General features: G+C 42.7%; 1 protein-coding gene across 10 annotated transcripts in view; it reads left to right on the top strand.

Annotated features, from left to right (window-relative positions):
- PLEKHG1 (pleckstrin homology and RhoGEF domain containing G1) overlaps positions 1-20,493 on the top strand; it is a 245,182-nt gene extending 224,689 nt beyond the window's left edge. For 8 of the 10 annotated variants that reach the window (XM_050786239.1, XM_050786241.1, XM_050786242.1 and 5 more), the window contains 3 exons: positions 938-1,011; positions 6,680-8,303; positions 16,349-20,493. In XM_050786239.1, the coding sequence (XP_050642196.1) occupies positions 938-1,011; positions 6,680-8,303; positions 16,349-17,412 (2,762 nt within the window). In that variant the 3' untranslated portion in view covers positions 17,413-20,493. The remainder of the gene's footprint in view (positions 1-937; positions 1,012-6,679; positions 8,304-16,348) is intronic. The other 2 variants (XM_050786237.1, XM_050786236.1) reach the window with 2 other exon arrangements.
- The last annotated feature ends 4,644 nt before the right edge of the window (positions 20,494-25,137 follow it).

The following is a 25,137-nucleotide window of genomic DNA, read 5'->3' as shown; positions in this document are numbered from 1 at the left end:
AATCCTTATTTTAAAAGTGAAACAGGCTGGGTGTGGTAGCTCACGCCTGTAATCCCAACACTTTGGGAGGCCGAGGAGGGTGGATCACCTGAGGTCAGGAGTTGGAGAGCAACCTGGCCAACATGGCGAGATCCCATCTCTACAAAAAATACAAAAATTAGCCAGGTGTGGTGGCTTATGCCTGTAATCCCAGCTACTGGGGAGGCTGAGACACAAGAATCACTTGAACCCAGGAGGCAGAAGCTGCAGTGAGCCGAGATTGTGCCACTGCACTCCAGCCTGGACGACAGAGCGAGACTTCATCTCAAAAAATAAAAATAAAAAATAAAAGCAAAACCGTTATTGTGGTGGGGTGGGGGTAGTACAAGAGCTGGAAAGATAAACATTCAGCTGTTAACTGTTGTTTCCTCGGAGGATGGGATCTGTGGAGAGGGAAGGACCTCATATGCTTCTGTGATCATCTTTAAAGAGGAGACACCATAATTAGGCTAGCTCTAAGGGTGTCTTCTGTAAGATGTGGCTATGTAAATCTCTCCCCACAACTCCACTGGCAACACCCCTTTGTTGCAAGAAGGCTGCATCTTTCAGTTAAAACCAATAAAATGTTGCAAAATCAACAGAAGCAGTATCATCTTCACATAATTGTCATGGAATGGGGCATGTGCATTTTTTTTTTCGGGAAACAACACATTTTTGTTCGGAAGCTTATGAAACATCTTGAGCATGAACTAGTTAGTTAATGGCTGTCAGGGATTAATGAAGACACCTAGCGCTCAGATGCATCTAAAGTTGTTTGATGTAGCGTGGGGGTATGCAGCTGGGAGAGCTGACAGGGATTTTCTGAAAATTAGATGTATAGGGCCCAGAAGTCTGTTGGGTTTCAATTACTAGTAATAAGTTTCTAAGTTCTATAAAATATTAGTGCTTACTTATATAGGAGGTACATTTTCATTCTCCAACTTGAAAAAAGAAACCTTCTATTTTTCAGAAACAGCACAAGACATCCAAAAGGTAAGCTCTATCCCATTTCTTACTTGGAAATGTTCGCTTCAGACGCCCTTCATAGGTGTCGCTTCCCCATCTCTCTCAGCCCCAGCCCGTATTGCAAGTGTCAACAGTTATATTACATTTTGGAAATTTGGTATTTTACATTTTGAATTATTTACATTTGATTTAAGCAAAGACTCATCCTTATCAACTTCTTCCATTCCCCCAGCCCACATCTGAGAACCATGGTGATTATTTATTCATCCTCTGCCCCGCATCACACCTCAGAGGCTGTAACCTTATCTTAGGGTGTAATACCTGCCCGGTGCTCACGTGAGCCGCCTCACCTTGTCCTTTGCCTCCACCGGTGTAAGACCAAGGCCCCTGCCTCCTGGATATAACCCCTCCTGCAAGCGCGAGCCTTCATTCACAAGGGCGAGGGGCCCCCTTCTAAAAATATGGTTCTGCTGTTGACATAAGAGATGATGACATATGATCGAATGAGACCCTGTCATATCAAGTTTTGATTTTTCTTCCCCTGACAAAAGCTTAGGAGAGGGAGAATAAGAATTGTATACTGTATTGAAAGGTATTATATCCAACTGTATTACCTATGAAGAATAGGTAATTTCTCCTGACCTCAGTGGTTTGTCCAGTGTGGCTACTGAGCAGTGGGCTTAATTAACAATTCTTAGAGAACTAATCATGGCTCCTTGTTTAATGTTCTGTATCTAGAAGAATATGGCTATGAAAACCTATCCCTACAATCTCATTTCCACCATGGCTTAGCACAGAAACAAAGTGACCCTGTTGATAAATGTTGTATCTTTCCATTAAAACCAAGAAAATGTCTAAAAATCAACGTAGTCTTTTTTTTTTTTTTTTTCTTTTGAGACTGGGTCTCACTCTGTTGCCCAGGTTGGAGTGCACTGGTGCAATCTCGGCTCACTGCAACCTCTGACTCCCAGGTTCAAGTAATTCTCTTGCCTCAGCCTCCCGAGTAGCCTAGTAGTTAGGACTACAGGAACCCACCACTATGCCCAGCTAATTTTTGTATTTTTAGTAGAGCTGGGGGTTTCACCAAGTTGGCAATGCCAGTCTGGAACTCCTGACCACAGGTGATCCACCCGTCTCGGCCTCCCAAAGTGCTGGGATTATAGGCGTGAGCCACCATGCCCGGCCGAACATAGTCTTACCTTTAAGTGATTGTCATGGCTGAGGCGTGTGCATTTTTTTTCAGGTAATAGATGTTTTTGTTTGGAAACGTGTGAAACTTGTTAATATTAATTGGTTCATTGTCCTGAAATATGGCATAAGGTTTTGATTTCATAAGTGGGGTCACTGCAGAAGGCTCCCTGCTCTTCAAAGCAGCCATAGTAGCATTGTGGAGCCGTGCCCCTCTCAGTGCTAAAAGAAGGAATCTCCCTGTCAAAGAGTTCTAGAAATTCAATCTCAGGAGCTGCTTGGAAACTTTCTACAGCAATGCTCAAGCCAGGTCCATATGGGCATAACCAAACCTGATACAATCAGAAGGCAAGAAAGAAAATACCCATGCTTTCTTTTTGTGATAAAATTCCATCTCCTAATAGTAATGTGCTGAAGGTACATTAAATTCAAGGAGATCAGATTTACTGGTAATGAAAGAGTTTATAACAACTAGGCATGTCATACAGGTGGCTCACACCTGTAATCCTAGCACTTTGGGAGGCCAAGATTGGCAGATCACTTTGAGCTCAGGAATTCAAGATCAGCCTGGGCAACATGGCAAAACCCCCCTCTCTACAAAAGAAATACAAAAATGAGCTAGGTGTGGTGGCTTGTGCCTGTGGTCGCAGCTACTTGGGAAGCCAAGGCTGGAGAATCATTTGAGCCGGGAAGCAGAAGTTGCAGTGAGCTGAGATAGTGCCACTGCACTCCAGCCTGGGCAACAGAGTGAGATTCTGTCTCATAAATAAATAAATAAGTAGTTTATAACAGGAAATATTTCTTAATAATAGCTTACTATTTCTCCCAGAATATATATTCTGAGACTGCGTACATGTGTGTATGAGGCGGTTAAGCTCATGTGTAAGCTGTGGTTTAAGACACGGATTCAAATCCATTTCTGCCATTTATAAACCGTGTGATTGCAGGCAAATTGCTTAACCTTACCAGGACTTGGTTTCCTAATTTACAGAACTGTTATAAAGATTAAATGCAACATGTTCTTAAAAGTGCTTATTAATGGAATATTTGGCACAAAGCAAGTGTTCTATAAATTATAGCTAATATAGGCCAGGCACGATGGCTTACGCCTGTAATCCCAGAACTTTGGGAGGCCGAGGCGGGCGGATTGCCTAAGCTCGGGAGTTCACAATCAGCCTGGCGAACACGGTGAAACCCCATCTCTACTAAAATACAAAAAATTAGCCAGGCGTGACAGCATGCGCCTGTAGTCCCAGGTACTCCGGAGGCTGAGGCAGGAGAATTGCTTGAACCCGGGAGGCAGGGGTTGCAGTGAGCCGAGATCGTGCCACTGCACTCTAGCCTGGGTGACAGGGTGAGACTCCATCTCAAAAAATAAAAACATGATAGCTAATATCATTGTTAAATAGCTCAAATGCTGAGAATGTGGAAGGATAGGAAAAAAGTTCATTCAGGCTGTGGTAAAATTGAGGTATTGAAATTATGAGGCTGGTGCAAAAGTAAGTGCGGTTTTTACCATGACTTTCAATATTGTGACCAACCATATGCTGATTCTTTCCTTTAAAAAAAAAAATTATTTATTTTGAGACAGGGTCTTACTCTGTCACCCAGGCTGGAATGCAGTGGCACAATCTCAGCTCACTGCAGCCTCCACCTCCCAGGCTCAGGAATCCTCCTACCTCAGCCTCTCAAGTAACTGGACTACAGGCATGCGCCACCACGCCCAGCTAATTCTTTCATTTTTTGTAGAGACAAGGTTTAACTATGTTGCCCAGGCTGGTCTCAAGCTCCTTAACTCAAGTGATCCTTCCACCTTCACCTCCCAAAGTGCTGGGGTTACAGGTGTGTGTCACTGTGTCCATCCTGCCTGTCTGTCTGTCTGTCTGTCTCTCTCTCTCTCTCTCCCCGCCCCCTATTTCTGTCTCTCCTTTCTTTCTCTCTCTTTCTCTCTCTCTCTCACTCACTGCCTCTTTCTCTCTTTTCCTCTTTCTCTCTTTCTTTCTTTCTTTTTAAAATTTTTTTTGTAGAGACGGGGTATCTCACCATGTTGCCCAGGCTGGTCTCTAGCTCCTGGGCTCAAGTGATCTGCCTGCCTTGGCCTCCCAAAGTGCTGGGATTACAGGCATAAGCCACCGTGCCTGGATGATTACTTCTTAATTTAAGAGCATCTTCAATTTTCTTAATGATTAATTCTATGTAAATTTACAGCTTCCAAAAAACTGCTCTATTTTTTTTTTTTTTTTTTTTTTGAGACGGAGTTTTGCTCTTGTTGCCCAGGCTGGAGTGTAATGGTGCCATCTCAGCTCACTGCAACCTCTGCTTCCCAGGTTCAAGCAATTATCCTGCCTCAGCCTTCCAAGTAGCTGGGATTACAGTCATGTGCCACCACGCCCAGCTAATTTGTATTTATAGTACAGATGGGTTTCTCCATGTTGGTCAGGCTGGTCTTGAACTCCCGACCTCAGGTGATCCACCCGCCTCAGCCTCCCAAAGTGCTGGGATTATAGGTGTGAGCCACTGTGCCTGGCCAAAACTGCTATTTTCATTTCAAGTGTAATTACCTTAAAAAGATAACTTCAATATTAACAATTCAGGTCTCCTAATTTTCTAAAACCTATGGGAATTTTCTGGGATGGATCACTTTTGGCTGAGAAACACGAAATAATTTTGTTACACTTTAAAAGTGTTTTGTCATAATTTAACTAGTTAATATTAACCTTGTTTTACTGTATAAAAAGTAGTTACTGACTGCCTGTATTTTTGTAACATTACACAGTGCAGTCTGAGTAAGGTGAAGAAGAAGGTATATTAAATAATGTGAAAAACATATATGTGAACAAATATTAGGTATAAATATTGTGTGTGTGTGTATGTGTGAAAAGAAATAAATGACTAATTCAATTGCTTAAGTTTTAATAGAAAAATAACATTTAGGATGAAATTTTATTATTGTCTCTCTACTCTCTTCCCTCCCTAATAGATATTCCAATTAACATATATCCCATTTTCATTGACATGTGATGAAAAGTTCTTGCTTATTTGACATTTCCAGTAGGTTACTATAGTGTTTTATTAGAATATATGTCCCTGGCACTAATTAGGTCTTAACCCTTTCACGCCTTTGAAGTTAATCCTTCTATCTGCAGAATAGGATCAGAGGGTATCTGCTCCTGCCTGCACCACCGAGCTCCATCCAGAAGGGTTCCACGTTATAAAAGACCCATTGTTTTATTTGATTAGAAATCACTAATTTGGCCGGGTGCAGTGGCTCATGCCTATAATCCTAGCACTTTGAGAGGCCAAGGTGGGCGGATCTCTTGAGGCCAGGACTTTGTCTAAGACCAGCCTGGCCAACACAGCAAAACCCTGTCTCTACTAAAAATACAAAAATTAGCCAACCATGGTGGTGGGCATCTATAATCCCAGCTATTCCAGAGGCTGAAGCACGAGAATTGCTTGAACACCAGGAGGCAGAGGTTGCAGTAAGCCAAGATCATGCCAAGTGACCCAGGCTGCACTCCAGCCTGGGCAACAGAGTGAGATTCTGTCTCAAAGAAAAAAATTAAAATTAAAAAATTATTAATATTGTTCCTATTTTTCTTCCTTATAGGCAACTAAATGCTAATTAAATGTATTTTGAAATAAGTAAAAATATCGTTAACTCAACAGAGGATTAAATTACATTCCTACAATAAAAACTCTTTGCCTAGAACCTATAAACCAAGGTAGTGCTGGCCATGTTCCTGGTGGGTCTGCAGATTTAAGAGAAATCCTTGGAGTGTGCGGTCAGGTCAGCAGCAGGGGCTTTTCGTATACCAGAAACCACGCTAAAACCCCTGGGAGACAAGCACTGGCTCTAAAGCTTCTTAGAAAGGCTCAAATAGAAACCAGATAGCATAGCCCTTCACTTCTATATATATTAATTTATGCAATGAATATTTGCCAACTGTACACCAGACTTATTTGAAGAATCTAAGAGTTTTCTGTATTTAGCTTATATCGTGCTTTGGGGCAAGGGGTTTGGGGTTAGACCTGGGTTCTAGCACCAGCCTTACTACTGACTAGAGCAAGTTACTGAAGCTTCAGGAACCTAGATTTCCTTACTATAAGATTGGTACGATCATATCTAATTCATAAAATGATTGTGAATATTAAGTTTGGAGAATGTCTGCACATTGCCCAGCCTAGTTCCTAAGTATATATTAGTTCCTGTCCTTCCTTTTTTGAAAATATCTGAAGTGCTTTTCAAGTCAGTTAAACACTCAGCCAGGTGCAGTGGCTCACACCTGTAGTGCCAGCTACTTCGGAGGCTGAGGTGGGAGGATTGCTTGAGTCCAGGAGTTTGAGATCAGCCTGGGTAACACAGCAAGACCCCATCTCAGAAAAAAAAATAAAAGAATGTTAAAGCCTAGTGGGGGAGGCAGCATGTAAACACAGGAGAAATTCCTGAGTTATGTGTCTTCTCCATGGTGCTGTGATTTAGTTGATATGTTTCCATCTTCCTCAGGTTTCTAGAGAGGAAGGATCTCCCCAGCTGACTTCAGCAAGGCCATCTCCTGCCCAGAGAAACAGTCAGCCCAGCAGTTCCGCCATGATCAGCGTGCTTCGAACGGGTGGAGCCCTCAGAAACATCTGGACCGATCACCAGATCAGGCAAGCCTTGTTTCCCAGCCGGCGGTCCCCGCAGGAGAACGAGGATGACGAAGATGATTATCAGATGTTCGTGCCGTCCTTTTCCTCCTCAGATCTGAACTCTACCCGACTATGTGAAGACAGCACTTCTAGTCGCCCTTGCAGCTGGCACATGGGACAGATGGAGTCCACAGAGACCTCCAGCTCTGGTCACAGGATTGTCAGGCGGGCCAGCAGTGCTGGGGAGAGCAACACGTGCCCTCCTGAAATAGGACCTAGTGACAGAACTAGGGAACTGCAGAACGGCCCCAAAACAGGAGGGCAGGAGGAAATGGCTCCCTTTGGGTCATCCATCGAGTTGACCATTGATGACATTGACCATGTCTATGATAACATCAGTTATGAGGACCTAAAACTAATGGTTGCTAAGCGGGAAGAAGCTGAATCCACGCCCTCTAAATCAGCCAGGGACTCTGTTCGCCCCAAGAGCACCCCAGAGTTAGCCTTCACAAAGAGGCAAGCTGGCCACAGTAAGGGCTCTCTTTACGCACAAAAAGATGGCACTCTCTCAGGTGGGGAGGCATCCAGCCAAAGCACGCATGAACTCCAAGCGGTTGAGGAGAACATCTATGACACCATAGGGCTCCCAGATCCTCCGTCGCTGGGTTTTAAGTGCAGCAGCCTAAAGCGTGCAAAGCGGAGCACCTTTTTGGGACTGGAGGCTGACTTCGTGTGCTGTGACAGCCTGAGGCCGTTTGTTTCCCAAGACAGCCTCCAGTTCAGTGAGGACGAAGCCCCTTACCATCAGGACATCCCTGATCATGATTATCTGAGTTTGCTGTACGACTCTCCCAGCTGTAACTTGTCTATGCCTGATAAGCCTGTATCTGATAAACTGTCCGAAGAAGTAGATGAAATCTGGAATGACCTGGAAAATTACATCAAGAAAAACGAAGACAAGGCCAGAGACCGTCTCCTGGCAGCATTTCCTGTGAGCAAGGATGATGTGCCAGACAGGCTGTACGCAGAGAGCACCCCTGAGCTGAGCCGGGAGGCAGGGCACTCTGTGTCCACACTATCCCTGCCCGAGAGCCAGGCTCTTCTCACGCCAGTGAAGAGCAGGGCCGGCAGAGCCAGCCATGCCAACTGCCCCTTTGAGGAAGACCTGATTTCTAAAGAAGGCTCTTTTATGAGCCTTAACCGGCTTTCTCTGGCCAGTGAATTGCCCCTCATGGACAATCCCTATGACCTGGCCAACAGTGGCCTGTCTCAAACAGACCCAGAAAACCCTGACCTGGGGATGGAGGCCACAGATAAGACAAAAAGCAGGGTGTTTATGATGGCTCGGCAGTACAGTCAGAAGATTAAGAAGGCAAATCAACTTTTAAAAGTGAAAAGTCCAGAGTTGGAGCAGCCGCCGGCCAGTCAGCATCAGAAATCCGTGCACAAAGACCTGGCTGCCATCTTGGAAGAGAAGAAGCAAGGAGGGCCCGCCATTGGTATGTGCACCCTGCCCTTCTTCCTTCTCCAAAGTAAGAGGGGAGAGCGGTTTTCAGATTTCAGATGTCCTTTAAAAGGACATACCTGTGAGAACACTGACACACTTTGTCATCTCAAAGTAAGACCACAAAGCCATCCTGGCCTTTCCCACATCACCCCCTATGAATTACGCACACTGTAGCAGGATTTGGCCTCGGCAGGTGGTGGTGTGCATGTAACATTGTAACTACAGAGATAATGTTTTAAGGAAGAGTTTTCTCTGAGGTAATCTAAAGTATGAAACAAGCAATCAGTTTTAACTTAACTGTGATATCTCCAATTTTTCCAGTACATCAGTAATTTCTTAGGAGGAGGAGGGGTGTGTGTAATCTTCTAAGGTTTGGAAGCATATAGAATAACATTGTTTCTTGCTTCAGGATCTCAACAAAAATGCCAACTCATGCTAACAAAAAGAGGGGTTTGTTTTTTTTTTTTTTTGCATACTTTTTTTTTTTTTCTTTTTTGAGACAGGATCTCACTGTCACCCAGACTGGAGTACAATGACATAATCACAGCTCACTGCAGCCTCAGCCTCCCCAGACTCAAGCAATCCTCCCACCTCAGCCTCCTGAGGAATGGGGACCAGAGGCACTAACCACCACGCCCAGCTACTTTTTAAATTTTTTGTAGAGAAAGGGTTTCACCATGTTGCCCAGGCTGATCTCAACTCCTGGGTTCAAACAGTCCTCTTGCCTCAGCCTCCCAAAGTGCTGGGATTACAGGCGTGAGCCACCATGCCAGCCATTATACTTTCCTTAGTTGCTCACACTATAAATCAGTTGTTTCCTCACATATTTCCATTACTACTCAATTTTTTTTTCTTTTTTTTGAGATAGGGTCTGGCTCTGTCACCCAGGCGGGAGTGCAGTAGCATGAACATGGCTTACTGCAGCCTCTGCCTCCTGGGCTCAGGTGATCCTCCCACCTCAGCCTCTCTAGTAGCTGGGACTGCAGGTGTGCACCACCATGCCCTGCTAATTTTTTTTGTAGTTTTTTTGTAGAGATGGGATTTTATCATATTGCCCAGGCTGCTCTCAAACTCCTGGGCTCAAGTGACCCTCCCGCCTTGGCCTCCCAAAGTGCTAGGAGTACAGGCGTGAGCCACCACACCTGGCCTACTACTCGGTTTTTTAAAATAGCTGCTGTAATGCATTCAACACTATCTCATTTAGTATTTTCATATATGCTTCTGAGTTTAATGCTTTAGTTAGACTCCTTTGTGGAGCACAACTAAACCAGAATCTTCGGTGTGATATTGTAGGATGAGGACTATGGGAATGAGATGCTCATGGTTAGGCTTTTTTGAAGGCCAAAATTTAACACTGATCTCTGGGGAAGAGCCTGTGTGTGAATAAAGCCCCTGATTGTCATGGAAAGAAAAGTCCAAGAGTAGTGGCTCTCACCTGAGGAGCTTTTACCTCCAGATGCAGAGAGATTTCTGACTACAGGCTCAGGAATATGCATTTCAAATAGTATGCCCTTTTCATCGTATTTTAAGAAATCCTGCCCCAGATTTTCTCACAAAGGACCACCTTGGTATCAAATGAGAGGAGTCTATTCTGTAATTAGAAGTGAAAGCTGGGTGATGGCTTAGTATCAGGACAAGCGTTGATCATCAGCTTCATTATCAGCACGTTGGGGCAGGTTGATGCCACTGACTATTAAATGCTGTCTTTGGGACTGACTTATTGACATCCATGGAAACTGAAGTATAGGAAAGAGATATCCAAATCTTAAATGAATCCACAAGTTACATAACAAGAATCTGTAGGGAACTTTTTTTTTTTAATTTTGAGAGTAAGAATTGTCTAAAGTTTAAATCTTCAGTACAGTTTCTTAACAGATAGGAAAACGAAGTCCTGGAATTGATGCCTGAAGGATTTCGCAGACTCTGAGTTCTTTTTAATCAAATGAAGGTTTTGTATGCATGTGAGACCAGAATGCATGTATTTTTCTCCTTGCCGTGATGCGCTATGAGTAATTCAAGTCCCTATTCTGATGCTAGCGTTTGCTAAACTGGTTTGCTGTTACAGGGAAAGTGACTGAGTTCCAGCTGCAGGAGGACAATTTTGGTGGGGTAGGGGAATATATATGGCCTTAGAAACAGTTGTATATTGGCAATTGCAAGCACTGACTAAGTCTGGGTTGGGGCTCCTCAGAATAAGAGAAAATATAATGCTAGAGTTTTTTATGATGATGGGTTATGCCCACAGACTGTCATTGAAAAAGTAGTAATTCTCTGGGGCAGGTCGTTTTGAATATGGACCACCTGTTAAAATACAAAGCTCCAATCTTGATAGAAGCATGTCCTTTGATACCAAATCATTAGGGCCTATGACTACCTTAAATAGTCTTCTTTTTTACCCACCTTTTAAGTATTAAATGATTTCACATTGGGGTTTTCTTTTCACTTCCGGTTGGCTCTCCTTTTTGTTTTGCCTGCTGGTGTGTCTTGGGATGCCTCAGGATCTTTTCTCAGCTTTGCGTCTGGGTCCTTTCTTGACATGGTGGGCTCCTGTCGACATTCTCCCCAGCAAAGAGGAGGAAATCTCTCCAAAGTCATCTTCTGAGAGTGCTGTCTTCCCCGCCATCTGGCAGGGGCACGTCCCTAGGACCTGACGAGTTATATCCACACCTCTTCCAGCTGGGTGATCGAGACCACTTCCTGTGCCCACTAGGCTTTCCATCAGTTGACATGATGACTCCTTTTCTCTTTCTTGTTTATCTGGGCACAGGACGTCGTAATCGAATGGACCGATTCTCCAGACTTCTCCGTGTGGGCCTTGCCGCTTTGCCAGGAGCTTGCTCTCGGTGCTGTGCGGAAGGAGGAGCACCTTATTCACCTGCTGAAACTCTCGAGCATCTTTATTGAACTCTCTAGCCGGGGTCTCCAGGCCCCGGGTCAGATTTCTGCCTATAAATCACCCAACCAGGTCCAGTTGCTCCCACATCTTAGAGCCTGTCATAGCATGCTGGTCATCTTGTTCCACCAGACCTCCCTCCTGATAGTCTTTGACAGCAAGGAGGCCTTTGGGTTTCTGGGTTTTTTGGTGACGTTTCACATGGGAGAAAACTCCATACAGGCTTGAGAAATTTTCCTCCTTGTGTAGAGTAGGGAAGGCACAATTTTATGCTTCTGTCTGCATCTCGAGCAACATCAGAAACATTGATTTTAATCCTGTCTGGAGGATTAAAATGTTGTTTGATATTTCCCTTGGCAAAGATTATTCTAAATTTTTGTCTGAGATCATAAGAACTCCAACTTTCAAATCTCAAAAAAGGCAATAAACCAGAGACATTCTTGCGATTATCATGTAATCATAACGTATATGTTCTATACAAGCTGTTAATACTAGAACTAAGGATATGGGGGAGCCTTAACTCAGCTAATATGAAGCTTTTTAGGCCAGAGGTGTCATCTCAGACTCACTGTTCCCCTATACATCTGGCTAATAGAATCTGTTTAATTACAGCTGGAGCTCTGGAAGCTTGTTTCTTGTTCACATAGATGTCACACAAGCTGTAAACTCTCTTAGAAGGTGAAGTTGAAACAAACAAAAAAACCCCCTTAGATCAGCAGGTGCAGTGACTCACACCTGTATTGCCTACTAGTGAGATACCTTTTATTCAAAATTGATAAATGGTCAACTCTATCATCCAAAGATAAACTGTTCCCATTATGAGTTATCTATAGGAAGCATTTTAGCTGTCTTCTTGCTTCCCCTTTTTCTGCTATGACCTGATTTCCAGGCCACCTTTCCACTCCCAATGGTATGGTCTCAGGAAAGTGCATCCATTTTTAAAACTAGGCTTAAAATAAGAGGAGGAGGCTGGGCGCAGTGGCTCACACCTATAATCCCAGCACTTTGGGAGGCTGAGGTGGGCAGCTCACTCCAGGTCAGGAGTTCAAGACCAGCCTGGTCAACATGGTAAAACCTTGTCTCTACTAAAAATATAAAGAATTAGCCAGGTGTGGTGCTGGGCGCCTGTAATCCCAGCTACTCTGGAGGCTGAAGCAGCAGAATCGCTTGAACCCAGGAAGTGGAAGTTGCAGAGAGCTGAGATTGCGCCACTGCATTCCAGCCTGGGCAACAGAGCAAGACTCTGTCTCAAAAGAAATCAGAACAATAAGTAAATCAGAACAATAAGTAAAATAAGAGATAACAGAAGTCAGAACAATAAGTAAAATAAAGGAGGGAGTGAAAAAAATATCTGAGTAATGAATTAGTTATTGAGACCAGTTTCTGTCTAGAACCAGGCTAGGTGATATATAGGGAGTTAAATGAAATGTACAGCATTATTCTCCCAGACCAAAAGCTCAGAGGCCAGGCGAGGTGGCTCACACATGTAATCCTAGCACTTTGGGAGGCCAAAGCAGGAGGATCACTTGAGCTCAGGAGTTTGTGACCAGCCTGGGTAACATAGCAAGACTCCATCTCTACAAAAAATTTAAAAATTAAAAGTTTCCAGGCACAGTGGCTCATGCCTATAGTCCCAGGTACTCAGGAGGCTGAGGCAAGAGGATTATTTGAGCCCAAGAGTTTGAGGCTGCAGTGAGTTATGATAATACCACTCCACTCCAGCCTGGCTGACAGAATGTCTCAAAAAAAGAAAAGAAAAGAAAAGAAAAGCTCAAGGACTAATAAAGTAACTTACATAAAATGGCCAGGCGCAGTGACTCACACCTGTAATCCCAGCACTTTGGGAGGCCAAGGCCGATGGATCACTTGAGGCCAGGAGTTCCAGACCAGCTTGGCTAACATGGTGAAACCCTGTCTCTACTATAAATACAAAAATTAGCCGGGCATGGTGGTGCACGCCTATAGTCCCAGCTACTAGGGAGGCTGAGGCAGGAGAATCACTTGAACCGGGGAGACGGAGGTTGCAGTGAGCTGAGATCGTGCCACTGCACTCCAGCCTGGGCAATAGAGTGAGACTTCATCCCCCCCCCCAAAAAAAAAAAAAACCTAAAATGAAAATAACCTACATAAAGTAACCTACATAAAATAATTAGCAAATTAGCAACACAGCAATACAAATTGTGTGTGTCTGCATGTGTGTGTATGCACACATAGGCAACAGCTAGGTATACACTGTATAAGACTTCAGGCCGGGCGCGGTGGCTCAAGCCTGTAATCCCAGCACTTTGGGAGGCCGAGACGGGCGGATCACGAGGTCAGGAGATCGAGACCATCCTGGCTAACACAATGAAACCCCGTCTCTACTAAAAAATACAAAAAACTAGCCGGGCGAGGTGGCGGGCGCCTGTAGTCCCAGCTACTCGGGAGGCTGAGGCAGGAGAATGGCGTGAACCCAGGAGGCGGAGCTTGCAGTGAGCTGAGATCCGGCCACTGCACTCCAGCCTGGGCAAGAGAGCCAGACTCCGCCTCAAAAAAAAAAAAAAAAAAAAAAGACTTCAGAGAAGAGAAATCAGAAAATGATTCAAGTAAGGAGAAGGATAGGGCTTATGGAAAATCTTGAGAGATGGGTAGGACTTGATTAAGCAAAGGTCAAGGAGCATATAATAAGGAAGACACAGGCCTGGGAAATACTGTGGATATTTTAGATGGTATGTGATTTCAGATTATCTGGGCTAAAGTCAAGATCTGATTGTTCTTACAAAACTTGATGGTTAAATTTTGATACTGGAAGAGTTTGTTTGAATTTTTAAAGTTTTGCTACATTTTCCAAAATTGTCGTCTTCTTGGAAACTTGTAGAAGTTCAAAGCCTTCCTGATACAGCTGTGGGATCAGGCTCAGGGCTATGCCATATGTGAGAATGACTTGAGCAGACCATCTACCTTTCAGGCAGGTCTGCTAACTAATGACTATATTAAAGGCCCAGATGTTTTTGATTGGGTTTCATAGTTAATGAAATATTATAGGTTTCAGGATGGCTACCATGGGCACACTGGTGTCTGTGGAGACTTTTACATTCTTTCTCTTAAGATGTTGCTAAACCCTAGTTAGTATTAAGAGTCTTTACTGCGCCTTTTAAGGAATCATTTCTCAAATTTTTGTAACCAGAAATTTCAACACTAATAATCTCTGTTCTTCCAAGGAATTTGGAGTTGAAAACTCAAAGGATCTGAGTATAGGTGTGTAATGAGAAGTTAGACTATTTACCTTGATCGCAGGGAATAGGGGGCGAGGGATTGGGATTACAATTAAAGGTCAAACAATAACAGGTTGTTTTCTCTCCTCATAGAAGATAGACTCAGAAGAAATGGCAAAACTCACCTAAATGAATATTTATTAATAGTTTAAGTTCAAGAAATAGTTTACTGATAACACATCATTAAATATGTAAATAGCTTAAAGAAGAAGAAGAAAACAGTATTAACTGCTGGTTGTCATATGTAGGATACATTTCCTCCACAGAGATTGTGTCAATGTGGTCTGAGCAAGACACAGGATGCATTAGAGGAAGCTTGTCCAACCCATGGCCCACAGGCTGCATGCAGCCCAGGACAGCTTTGAATGTGGCCCAACACAAATTTGTAAACTTTCTTAAAACATTAAGGGTTTTTTTGTTTTGTTTTGTTTTTGCGATTTTTAAAAAGCTCATCAGCTATCACTACTGTTAGTGTATTTTATGTGTGCCCCAAGACAGTTCTTCTTCCTCCAGTGTCTCCTGGCGAAGCCAAAAGATTGGACACCCCTGCATTAGAGTTTTTTGACTCTAGGCTGGTTGTGCAGGTACCTGGATTGGGCAAGGTGGCAGATCTTGAAATTGACATCTCTGGGCTCCCATCTTAAATTATTGCTAGCCGAAAAGAATCTCCTACCCATAGCATGGTTAGTGTATTAATATTTAGAAATATCTGTACTCAGAATCAGGGCAAAGGGGAGAATGGACTTGTGGCTTAATTTTATGTGGCAAAAGCTTTTGTGGAAGTAACTGTTAGGTCCTATTCTTGAACCAATAGTAGAGGGCATTAGATTATTGAGTACATGCACAGACAGTTCCTTCTTAATGTCTTGGCGGCCTAGGCTTTAGTGCTCTGCTTCTTGGGGATGTGAAATGAGATGTGAGTTAGTCAATACATGTGGTTTTGAAGCACTTGAGGGGAGAACTTTCCTTAGTAGACATTGGTTCCCCAGACAATGGCGGTGAAGGGCTGTCTGGAAGCAAGAAGTACAGGAACAGCCAGGAGCCAACTCCTCTAGGAGCAGTTGTCTGAGAGCAAAGAAGAATGATTGGAAGCCAGGGGTAGCCATTGCACTGTGGATTGTGGTCATGCTGCTTTTTTTTTTTTTTTTTTTTTTTTTTTTTTTTTTTTTTTTTTTTTTTTTTTTTGAGATGGAGTCTCGCTCTGTTACCCAGGCAGGAGTGCAGTGGCATGATACCGGCTCACTGCAACCTCTGCCGCCCAGGTTCAAGCGATTCTCTTGCCTCAGCCTTCCAAGTAGCTGGGACTACAGGTGCACACCACCACGCCTGGCTAAATTTTTGTATTTTTAGTAGAGATGGGGTGTCACCATGTTGGCGAGGCTGGTCTTGAACTCCTGACCTCAAGTGATCCACCTGGTTTGGCCTCCCAAAGTGCTAGAATTATAGGCGTGAGCCACCACACCCAGCCCTGCGATGCTGCTTTTAAACACTGCTTGAATGATTTTTCATTGACCAGGCTGAAGTGCTGACTTTCTTATTTTTATGATGCATGTTTTCAGCACTGACACTGTTTTATGCTTATAAAGAACACTAGAAACTTTCATTCTATATAGTGGACGCTTGCAGACCTACTGTTGAAACAGAATAATGGAGAATTAGATGAAATTAAATGAACTTTTAGGTGGCATTTTTATTTATATTAAACATGGATTTGTGTGTGTGTGTGTGTGTTGCTTAGAGTTCAATGATTACTCATCCTTAAACATCACTTAGTCTTGTCCACTGTCAAAATTTTAAAATATGTTGGTTAGAATATTATTCTCTTATTTTTAATCTTCACATATAGGAATCATCCTGTGTGTATTTACTGTTTCAATATTTGCCTTCCAGGTGCCAGGATTGCTGAGTATTCCCAGTTGTATGACCAGATTGTATTCAGAGAGTCTCCCTTGAAAATTCAGAAGGATGCCTGGGCCAGCCCTCAAGAATCCTCCCTCCTGAGGTCTGCGTCACCTTCCCAGGTCCACCATGGTAGTGAAGATTGGCTTCTGCATTCAACCTATAGTAATGGAGAGTTAGCAGATTTCTGTCTCCCACCAGAGCAAGACTTGAGGTCAAGATATCCCACGTTTGAGATCAACACAAAAAGTACTCCCAGGCAATTGTCCGCAGCTTGCTCTGTACCGTCTCTTCAAACCTCCGACCCTCTGCTGGGCTCTGTGCAGAGATGCAGCGTGGTAGTAAGTCAGCCCAGCAAAGAGAACTGGTGTCAGGACCATCTTTACAACTCCTTAGGTCGGAAAGGGATCAGTGCAAAATCTCAGCCTTATCACAGGTCCCAGTCATCTTCCTCCGTCTTGATAAACAAATCAATGGACTCCATCAACTACCCTAGTGACATGGGAAAGCAGCAGCTGCTGTCTTTACACAGAAGTTCAAGGTGTGAGAGTCACCAGGACTTACTGCCAGATATTGCTGACTCGCATCCACAGGACACTGAAAAAAACTCAGATCTCACACTCCAAGACTCACAGAAAGTTGTGGTGGTCAATAGAAATTTACCCTTAAATGCCCAAATTGCAACACAGAACTATTTTTCCAATTTCAAAGAGACTGATGGAGATGAAGATGACTATGTGGAAATCAAGTCAGAAGAAGATGAGTCAGAGTTGGAGCCATCTCACAATCGTAGAAGGAAATCTGACTCAAAGTTTGTGGATGCTGACTTTTCTGATAATGTCTGCAGCGGCAATACATCGCATTCCTTGAATAGTCCGCGCACTCCAAAAAAGCCAGTTAACAGCAAACCTGAGCTTTCACCATATCTGACACCATATAATGATTCTGACAAACTGAATGACTATCTTTGGAGGGGGCCATCTCCCAATCAACAAAATATTGTCCAGTCTCTAAGGGAAAAATTTCAGTGTCTCAGTTCAAGCAGCTTTGCTTAAGGTTCTTCATAATAACTGCCTGAATCAACTTCTTATTTTGCTCATAAAACATTATAGATACTGATGAGGTGTTTTATGTGTACCAGATTAAAACAATTTTGTAAGAACCAGAGGTGTAAAATATACTTTCTTTTACAGCACAACTTTTTGAAATGGCTGACGATGCAGCCAGGATTGTACTGTAGCACATGTTGGCATCAACAGTATATTTTCTCATGCTGAGTGTCTTCATGTTTCATGTAAGTCAATCTTACTTGAAATTTTTTAGACTTAACACGATGGCCATAACCTGACAATAGTGCCCACACCTTAAGAATGCAATAATCCTTTCCTATTATCCAGAAGGCCCAGGTAGTTTTATCCTGTGACTTAAAGGCAGCAAGGAGACTTTGTCACGTTTTAAAAGGCAACGAAATCTGTTGAAAGAATTATGCTTTTATCTCACATTTTGGTTATATTTGTGGCAAGACCTTAGGATAACGTAAGCCAGAGATCTGTAATTGGTGTGTAGTCTGAGGTGCCCATTTTAGAGTTTTTGTGGTGGTATTCTTTTATTTCATTTTGATGCAGAAATTGTGTGACTGTTGAAAATCAAAATGTAGCAGGACCCATTTTCTGTACGCAAAACCCCTTACCACTATTCCTGGACAAGGCCTAGAGAATGAGCTGCTCATCATGTTTATACATAATTTCTGGGGTGAAATGAATGATTTCCTTAATGACTTAGAGAAAACCAAGGTCAATAAGATGCAGACTGACTTAACTATTAGAAAAGATGATCTGGGCACAGTGGCTCACGCCTGTAATCCCAGCACTTTGGGAGGGTGAGGGGGGTGGATCACGAGGTCAAGAGATCAAGACCATCCTGGCCAACATGGTGAAACCCCGTCTCTACTAAAAATACAAAAAAAAAAAAACAACAAAAAACAGTCGAGCATGGTGGCACCTGCCTGTAGTCCCAGCTACTCGGGAGGCTGAGGCAGGAGAATCCCTTGAACCCAAGAGGTGGAGGTTGCAATGAGCTGAGATGATGCCATTACATTCCAGTCTGGTGACACAACGAGACTCCGTCTCAAAAAAAAAAAAAAAAAAAAAAAAAAGATGGGATGACCTTCTGGGAACCATTTGATTACCTCTTCAAATGACAGACAGTTGAAAGAGAAAAAACAAAACTGAAATCCCACCAGACCATGTTGTGTGCCTGTTTCTAATCAATACAAAGTTAAGTATGAGCTAAAATCAGACAAAGCACTTTAAACTTACCCTTTCCAGAGCAGCTTTGCATATGCACCCTCCTGAGTTTGGGATTCTGCCAAATGACCTCCTTGATCCTGGCCCTGAGGAGTCATTGGCTGCAGGAATGGGGCAAGAATCTATTTCCTAAACCACACATAACATGGGAGCCTTTTTTCATTGTTTTCAGGTATATAAAAGAATGAAATCTTTGGTTACTAGGTGCTGACTAACACCTTTTATGTTCTGACCATTTGTGACATTGCATTGTGACACTGTGTACTAATCTAACTCCTTAGGCAACAAAAAAAACAGAAATAAGACATTTTGAATAAAAAGCAAAATCAAAGCAGCTAAAAAGAAAAATGAAGGCAGATAAATTGTGACTTTATAAACATATTCGATTTTATTGAAGATTGCAGTTAATGCAGCAAGAATGCTTTCTCAAGCAGTGGCCTTTGTATTCTCATTTTAATCAGGTGTACATTCTACAGCCTCTCTACCATGCTCTTAGTTTCTATTTTAAAAGATACAATAATATATGTAGGGAAAGAGGCCTGGGCTCTTCATTTAAAGGTAAGCAGTAATATTGAGTAAGTGACATAATTCTTTCTCTTTGTAAGTCCTATGCCTCTTTTTCTTAATTGTAAAACATAAAATATGAGCATTTTTATCTTACAAATAGGTACCTAAGGCATTTGATTTTCTTTTTAAATAACAAAAAATAACCCAAGTTTCTTGCTTCTCCAAAGTATTCTTCTTATAGCTTATAAAGGAAAGTCCACATTGAATGGCATGGTCTGGAAACATTCCTTCTTTATTGTCTTTATTTGAACATGATATGAGTTTTCAAGATGAAACAATCAAAAATAAGTACCACAAGAAAGTTTTTTTGTTTGTTTGTTTGTTTTGTTTGTTTCTTGAGACCAAGTCTCACTCTTTGCCCAAGCTGGAGTGCAATCTTGGCTCACTGCAACCTCCACCTACCCGGTTCCAGCGATTCTCCTGCCTCAGCCTCTTGAGTAGCTGGGATTACAGGTGCCCACCACCACACCTGGCTAATTTTTGTGTTGTTAGTAGAGACGGGGTTTCATCATGTTGGCCAGGCTGGTCTCAAACTCGTGACCTCATGATCCATCCGCCTCGGCCTCCCAAATTGCTGGGATTACAGGCATGAGCCACTGCACCCGGCCAAGAAAGTATGTTCTTAGAGGTGTGTGTAAGTGCATTTGTAGTACCTATGAGCAAAATCACCTGACTCTTGTCCCAGGAAAGCTGTTTCGCATTTTCGCTTTTTGGTTAGTATTATCCAATTCTATATAGTTCATATTACTGCTCTGTCTGACTCTCAGAAATTACTTCTTCACGCCAGAGTCTTGTTGCATGACTTTGATGTCACCCATAGGAATACACCTCACTGCACATAAGTGGGTATCTTACTGTATAAAATGTCTACATGGCTTTAGGTTTTAGGACAAATGTAGATTTATAGATCATTTCTGTTGGCCAGGACACAGGTTTTGAGAGCTGTGTGTATATATATAATCATGTTTGTATTTTTTTCCTGAAAGTTATCAATTGTTTTTGTTTAAAATAGTTTGTTTTAGAGGTGGGGTGGGGATGTATATAACGGGGAAAAGTTATATGTACTTTAAAGTATGTCAAGTTCTTACTAGTTTCCTGTACTGCAGGTTCAATTTTTTTTTATATAAGTTTACTTTTCACCTGCTCTATTCTTTGTGGGGAAAAAAAAAATGCATCTAGGAAAACATAGTTTAAATACTGTATATAAGATAATGAAAGTTAGTAACGCCCATTATTTAATAAAGTTTGTAAAGTACAAAGTAATTTATAGCGTGAGTTAATGTGTTTTAGAACATCAAGATGTTTCCAAACTACATTTAGCTATAATACTTTTCCTTGCCTTGTGAACCATGGAGAAATTGGCTCAGGGTCACAATGATCTAACTATGTCTCAGTGGCCCATGATAGACCATTTTCAACATCTTTGGATTACTTTTGAAACAGTGAATTTGGTGTCTAGGATTGTTTTTGTTTTCTTGAGAGACAGCTAAATTAGATCAGTTGCTAAATTACCTTTTTAAAAAATTCGCAGTAAGTAGCAGAAGACATTCTTTTAACTGTTTTATTATTGAATCAAAGAATTAATATAGCCAGGCGCAGTGGCTCACACCTGTAATCCTAGCACTTTGGGAGGCCGAGGTGGGTGGATCACTTGAGGCCAGGAGTTTGAGACCAGCCTGGCCAACATGGTGAAACCCTGTCTCCACTAAAAATGGATGGTGGTGCATGCCTGTAATCCCAGCTACTCAGGTGGCTGAGGCACGAGAATCACTTGAACTAGGGAGGCAGAGGTTGAAGTGAGCTGAGATCATGTCATTGTGCTCTGGCCTGGGCAACACAGACTCTGTCTCAAAAAAAAAAAAAAAAAAATTACTATAGAAGTTTTTGGCACAAATTGAGGTTTTTTTAATATAACTTCATGTTAATTTTCTTTCATAGAAAGTTTACAGGGAACAAAAATATACTGCTATAAGTTGATAATTACAGACACTTTCCAAAGCAACTCTTTCCAAATATAAGCAAAAAGCTCTACCCCATTATAATGAAAATGTGGATTACCTGACTTTCCTCACACTGAAGAAACAGCCTTCAGCTTTCAGTGTATTTTAGAGAGAAGAGTTTCCAACCTCACATTGAGGAGCCCTCAGATCTGCCTCACCTTCCTGTTCCACTTTGAGGTGGAAAATGGATGGGTTCGCTCCAAGTTCAGTTTAGAGAAACAAATGACAGAAGAACCATGCCCTGTGCAAATGATAAACATAAATTCAGTCCTTAAATAAAAATTTTAATGAGCAGGCTTATAATGAGCTATAAATACAGCTGTTGAACATGAACACTTGATAACATTTGTCTCTTAAGTTTCATTTGATGTAAAAACAATAAAAAAATCTCTGTTTGAAAGAGCAAATGTTACTACTTCAAGAACTCTGAGATCCTCTAATGCTGATAACTTTCTCTATCCGGATGGATTGTGATAACTGCACTCAATTCTTTTTTTTTTTTTTTTTTTTTTTTTTTGAGACAGGGTCTCACTGAAACCTCTGTCTCCTCGGGTTCAAGCAATTCTCCTACCTCAGCCTCCTGAGTAGCTGGGATTACAGGTGTGCGCCACCATGCCCGGCTAATTTTTGTACTACTAGTAGAGACGGGGTTTCACCATGTTAGCCAGGCTGGTCTTGAACTCCTGACCCCAGGTGACCCTCCCGCCTCAGCCTCCCAAAGTTCTGGGATTACAGGCATAAGCCACCATGCCCAGCCTTGTTGGTGTTTTTTTAAAGAGATATGGTCTCACTTACCCAGGCTGGTCTTGAGTTCCTGGCCTCAAGTGATCCTCCAGCCTTGGCCTCCCAAACTGCAGGGATTATAGGCATGAGCTATCATGCCTACCCTTTTTTTCCAATGTTTTTGCTTAACAAAATTATATATATATATATATATATATATATATATATATATATGCTTACTCCACAGAGATACTGTGGAAATTATGCTGTATTAAAAAGCTTAAATGCAAAATATGATTGCACAACCTATATAACTGTAAAGTAATAAAATTTGGAATGTCTGGTGTATAGCATATTTGAAAGCTCTTTAACAGAAGATCAAAAATTCATTTTTGATAGAATATTCTAGGCCAGGCATGGTGGCTCACGCCTGTAATCCCAACACTTTGGGAGGCAAGGCAGGTGGATCACCTGAGGTCAGGAGTTCGAGACCAGCCTGACCAACATGGGGAAACCCCGTTTCTACTAACAATAGAAAAATTAGCTGGGCGTGGTGGTGGGCGCCTGTAATGCCAGCTACTCGGGAGGCTGAGGCAAGAGAATTGCTTGAACCCAGAAAGTGGAGGTTGCAGTGAGCCGAAATCTCACCATTGCACTCCATCCTGGGCAACAAGAGCAAGACTCCATCTTGAAAAGAAATAATATTCTAAAATTTAGCACATGCAACCATTGTCTGCTTTGACCGGCTGAGGTAGAAATGGCTTTACCAGCTCCGCACACTGCTGGGCAACTTGTAGTGCCCCATACATTTTAATCATTGAATAGAGTTAAAAACTCATCTGAGCCCAAAGCATGTGAAAAACATATTCAAACCAGATACACAAAGGAGGGAAATAACAACAGCAAATAAGTTGCTTTAAAAAAATTCACAGCACACTCAGAAATCCAGTATCATCAACTTTCTCTAGCGCTCCTATTATTTAGGTCAGGGGAGGTGGCGTTTTGGAAAGACTCTGCACCTTTCCCATCTCATGGCTGATAGAATTCCAGAGACATTTACTCTGCAGATTTCCAGTAACCTTTTAGGCTAAGCATCTATATGGGCACAGGAGGGTGGGGTTATCAGACTCTCCTCAAAATTCCATGTAGACCAGTGCCTGTCCTGGTAACTGCTTTTGATGATGTGATGAGAGCACAGAGCACCCTAGCACGTGATGTGGGGTTGAAGTCAGATGAGGTGGAAGGAAAAGGCCCAGAATGCTGAGATTTTAGGTGCCAAAAAACACACTTGCTGACTTTACAACTGTAGTACACACCCACGGAGCAAAGTCCACTTTATGTATCTACGAAAAAGAGTCTTATTTTCCTGACAATGGCTTATTCACATGCATCATACAATAGGAAAGAAAGACAGGCAGTTCCACCTCATTGGTTCCAAAACCATGTTTATTCAGTTCAATATAAAACAACAGGGCTTGGATGGTGATCAAATCATCTGCTCTAAGGTGCAAATATAAGCCCCCAGTTTGCCCTCCTGTTTACATAGCAATGTATGCCTCTCCACATAGTTCTCATGGAACCATCAAGACCACGGAGTAAGCCGATTCCTTCTACTAGAGCACAGTTAAACCAGAGGCTGCAAACTGCTGGCCCAGGGGCTCAATCTGGCTTGTGCAATTTTATTTATTTATTTGGAGACAGTCTCGCACTGTTGCCCAGCCTGGAGTGCAGTGGCGCAATCTCAGCTCACTGCAGCCTCCACATTCCGGGCTCAAGCAATTCTCTTGCCTCAGCCTCCCAAATAGCTGGGACTACAGGCACGTGCCATCACGCCTGGCTAATTTTTGTGTTTTTAGTAAAGACAGGGTTTCACCATGTTGCCCAGACTGGCCTCGAACTCCTGGGCTCAAGTGATCCAACCCCCCCCTCAGCCTTCCAAAGTGCTGGGATTACAGGCATGAGCCACCATGCCTGGCCCTAGGCTTGTGTAATTTGAAAGGCTTAAGCATAAAATCCAAATTTCCACCTCTTAAAAAAAAAAAAATGTGGTATGTGTGGATCTGGGTTCTGGTGAGGCCAATGCTGTGAGATCTAAGGAGGGGATCTAAAGGTGAAAGTCACCCTAAAAGGCGGACACTTGCTTTGACCTTTGGGGGAAATGGTTCCTTTGTGTTTCATTATGGACTTGGTCAACAAATTTAAAGCAGCCGTGGCACACTTGAATACAGACGCTTTAGGTAGAAAATAAGAAATCTCTCCTCTTAAGGTAAAATAAACATAAGTCACAAAAGTCTGTAGAACGTATTGCTGCTTTGGAGGAAGTTTTACACTTGGTCCACTTCCCTAGTTAATACTGTATTATGTGCCTGTCCTCTAGAAGCCTCCAGAGGCTTCAGGTTTGTGATACTAAATCATCTCCACTCCATTCTCCTTTAATATTATGAATTCACCTGAATTCACTACTATATTATACGCTGTTTCCCAAAACACCATCTCTAGGCTCAAACTCCCCTCTTGAGTGCCAGGAGGATTGAAGATTTTTCCTGCAGGACATCTCTACCTGAGTTGTCCGAAACTGATGTCATTTTTCCCCATGTATGACTCCTTTCTTCCTCAGAAGCTCCTCCTCTAGTTTGCAGTCTTTTTGTTGGACTACTGTAACAGTGTCCTAACTGGTTGTCTTGCCACGGTCTTCCCCACTTCCTGTCTTTTATTCTGTGTTTTAAACACAGAATAAAATCCTCCAGGGCCAAGCGCGGTGGTTCACACCCATAATCCCAGCACCTTAGGGGACAGAGGCAGGCAGATCACTTAAGGTCAGGAGTTCGAGACCAGCCTGGCAAACATGGTGAAAACCCATCTCTACTAAAAATACAAAAATTGGCCAGACTTGGTGGTGCACGCCGGGAATCCCAGCTATTCAGGAGGCTGAGGCAAGAGAATCTCTTGAACCGAGGAGGCAGAGGTTGCAGTAAGCAGAGATCACGCCAGTGCACTCCAGCTTGGGCAACAAAGCAAGACTCCATCTCAAAGGAAAAAAAAAAATCCTCCACAAAGCCCTCCACAATCTGTCTCTCCCTTTATATGAATAGGAGCTGCTCCCTCTGCCTGCAATACCCTTCCCCTACTATCCAAAGGGAAATGAGTCCTCAAAACCCAGCTCAGAAATGATTGCCAAGAACTG

This window comes from Macaca thibetana, chromosome 4, assembly GCF_024542745.1.
Source record: "Macaca thibetana thibetana isolate TM-01 chromosome 4, ASM2454274v1, whole genome shotgun sequence".
Lineage (NCBI taxonomy): Eukaryota > Metazoa > Chordata > Mammalia > Primates > Cercopithecidae > Macaca > Macaca thibetana.
The sequence above is the reverse complement of the archived record's forward strand: the minus strand, read 5'-3'. Positions and strand labels throughout refer to the sequence as shown.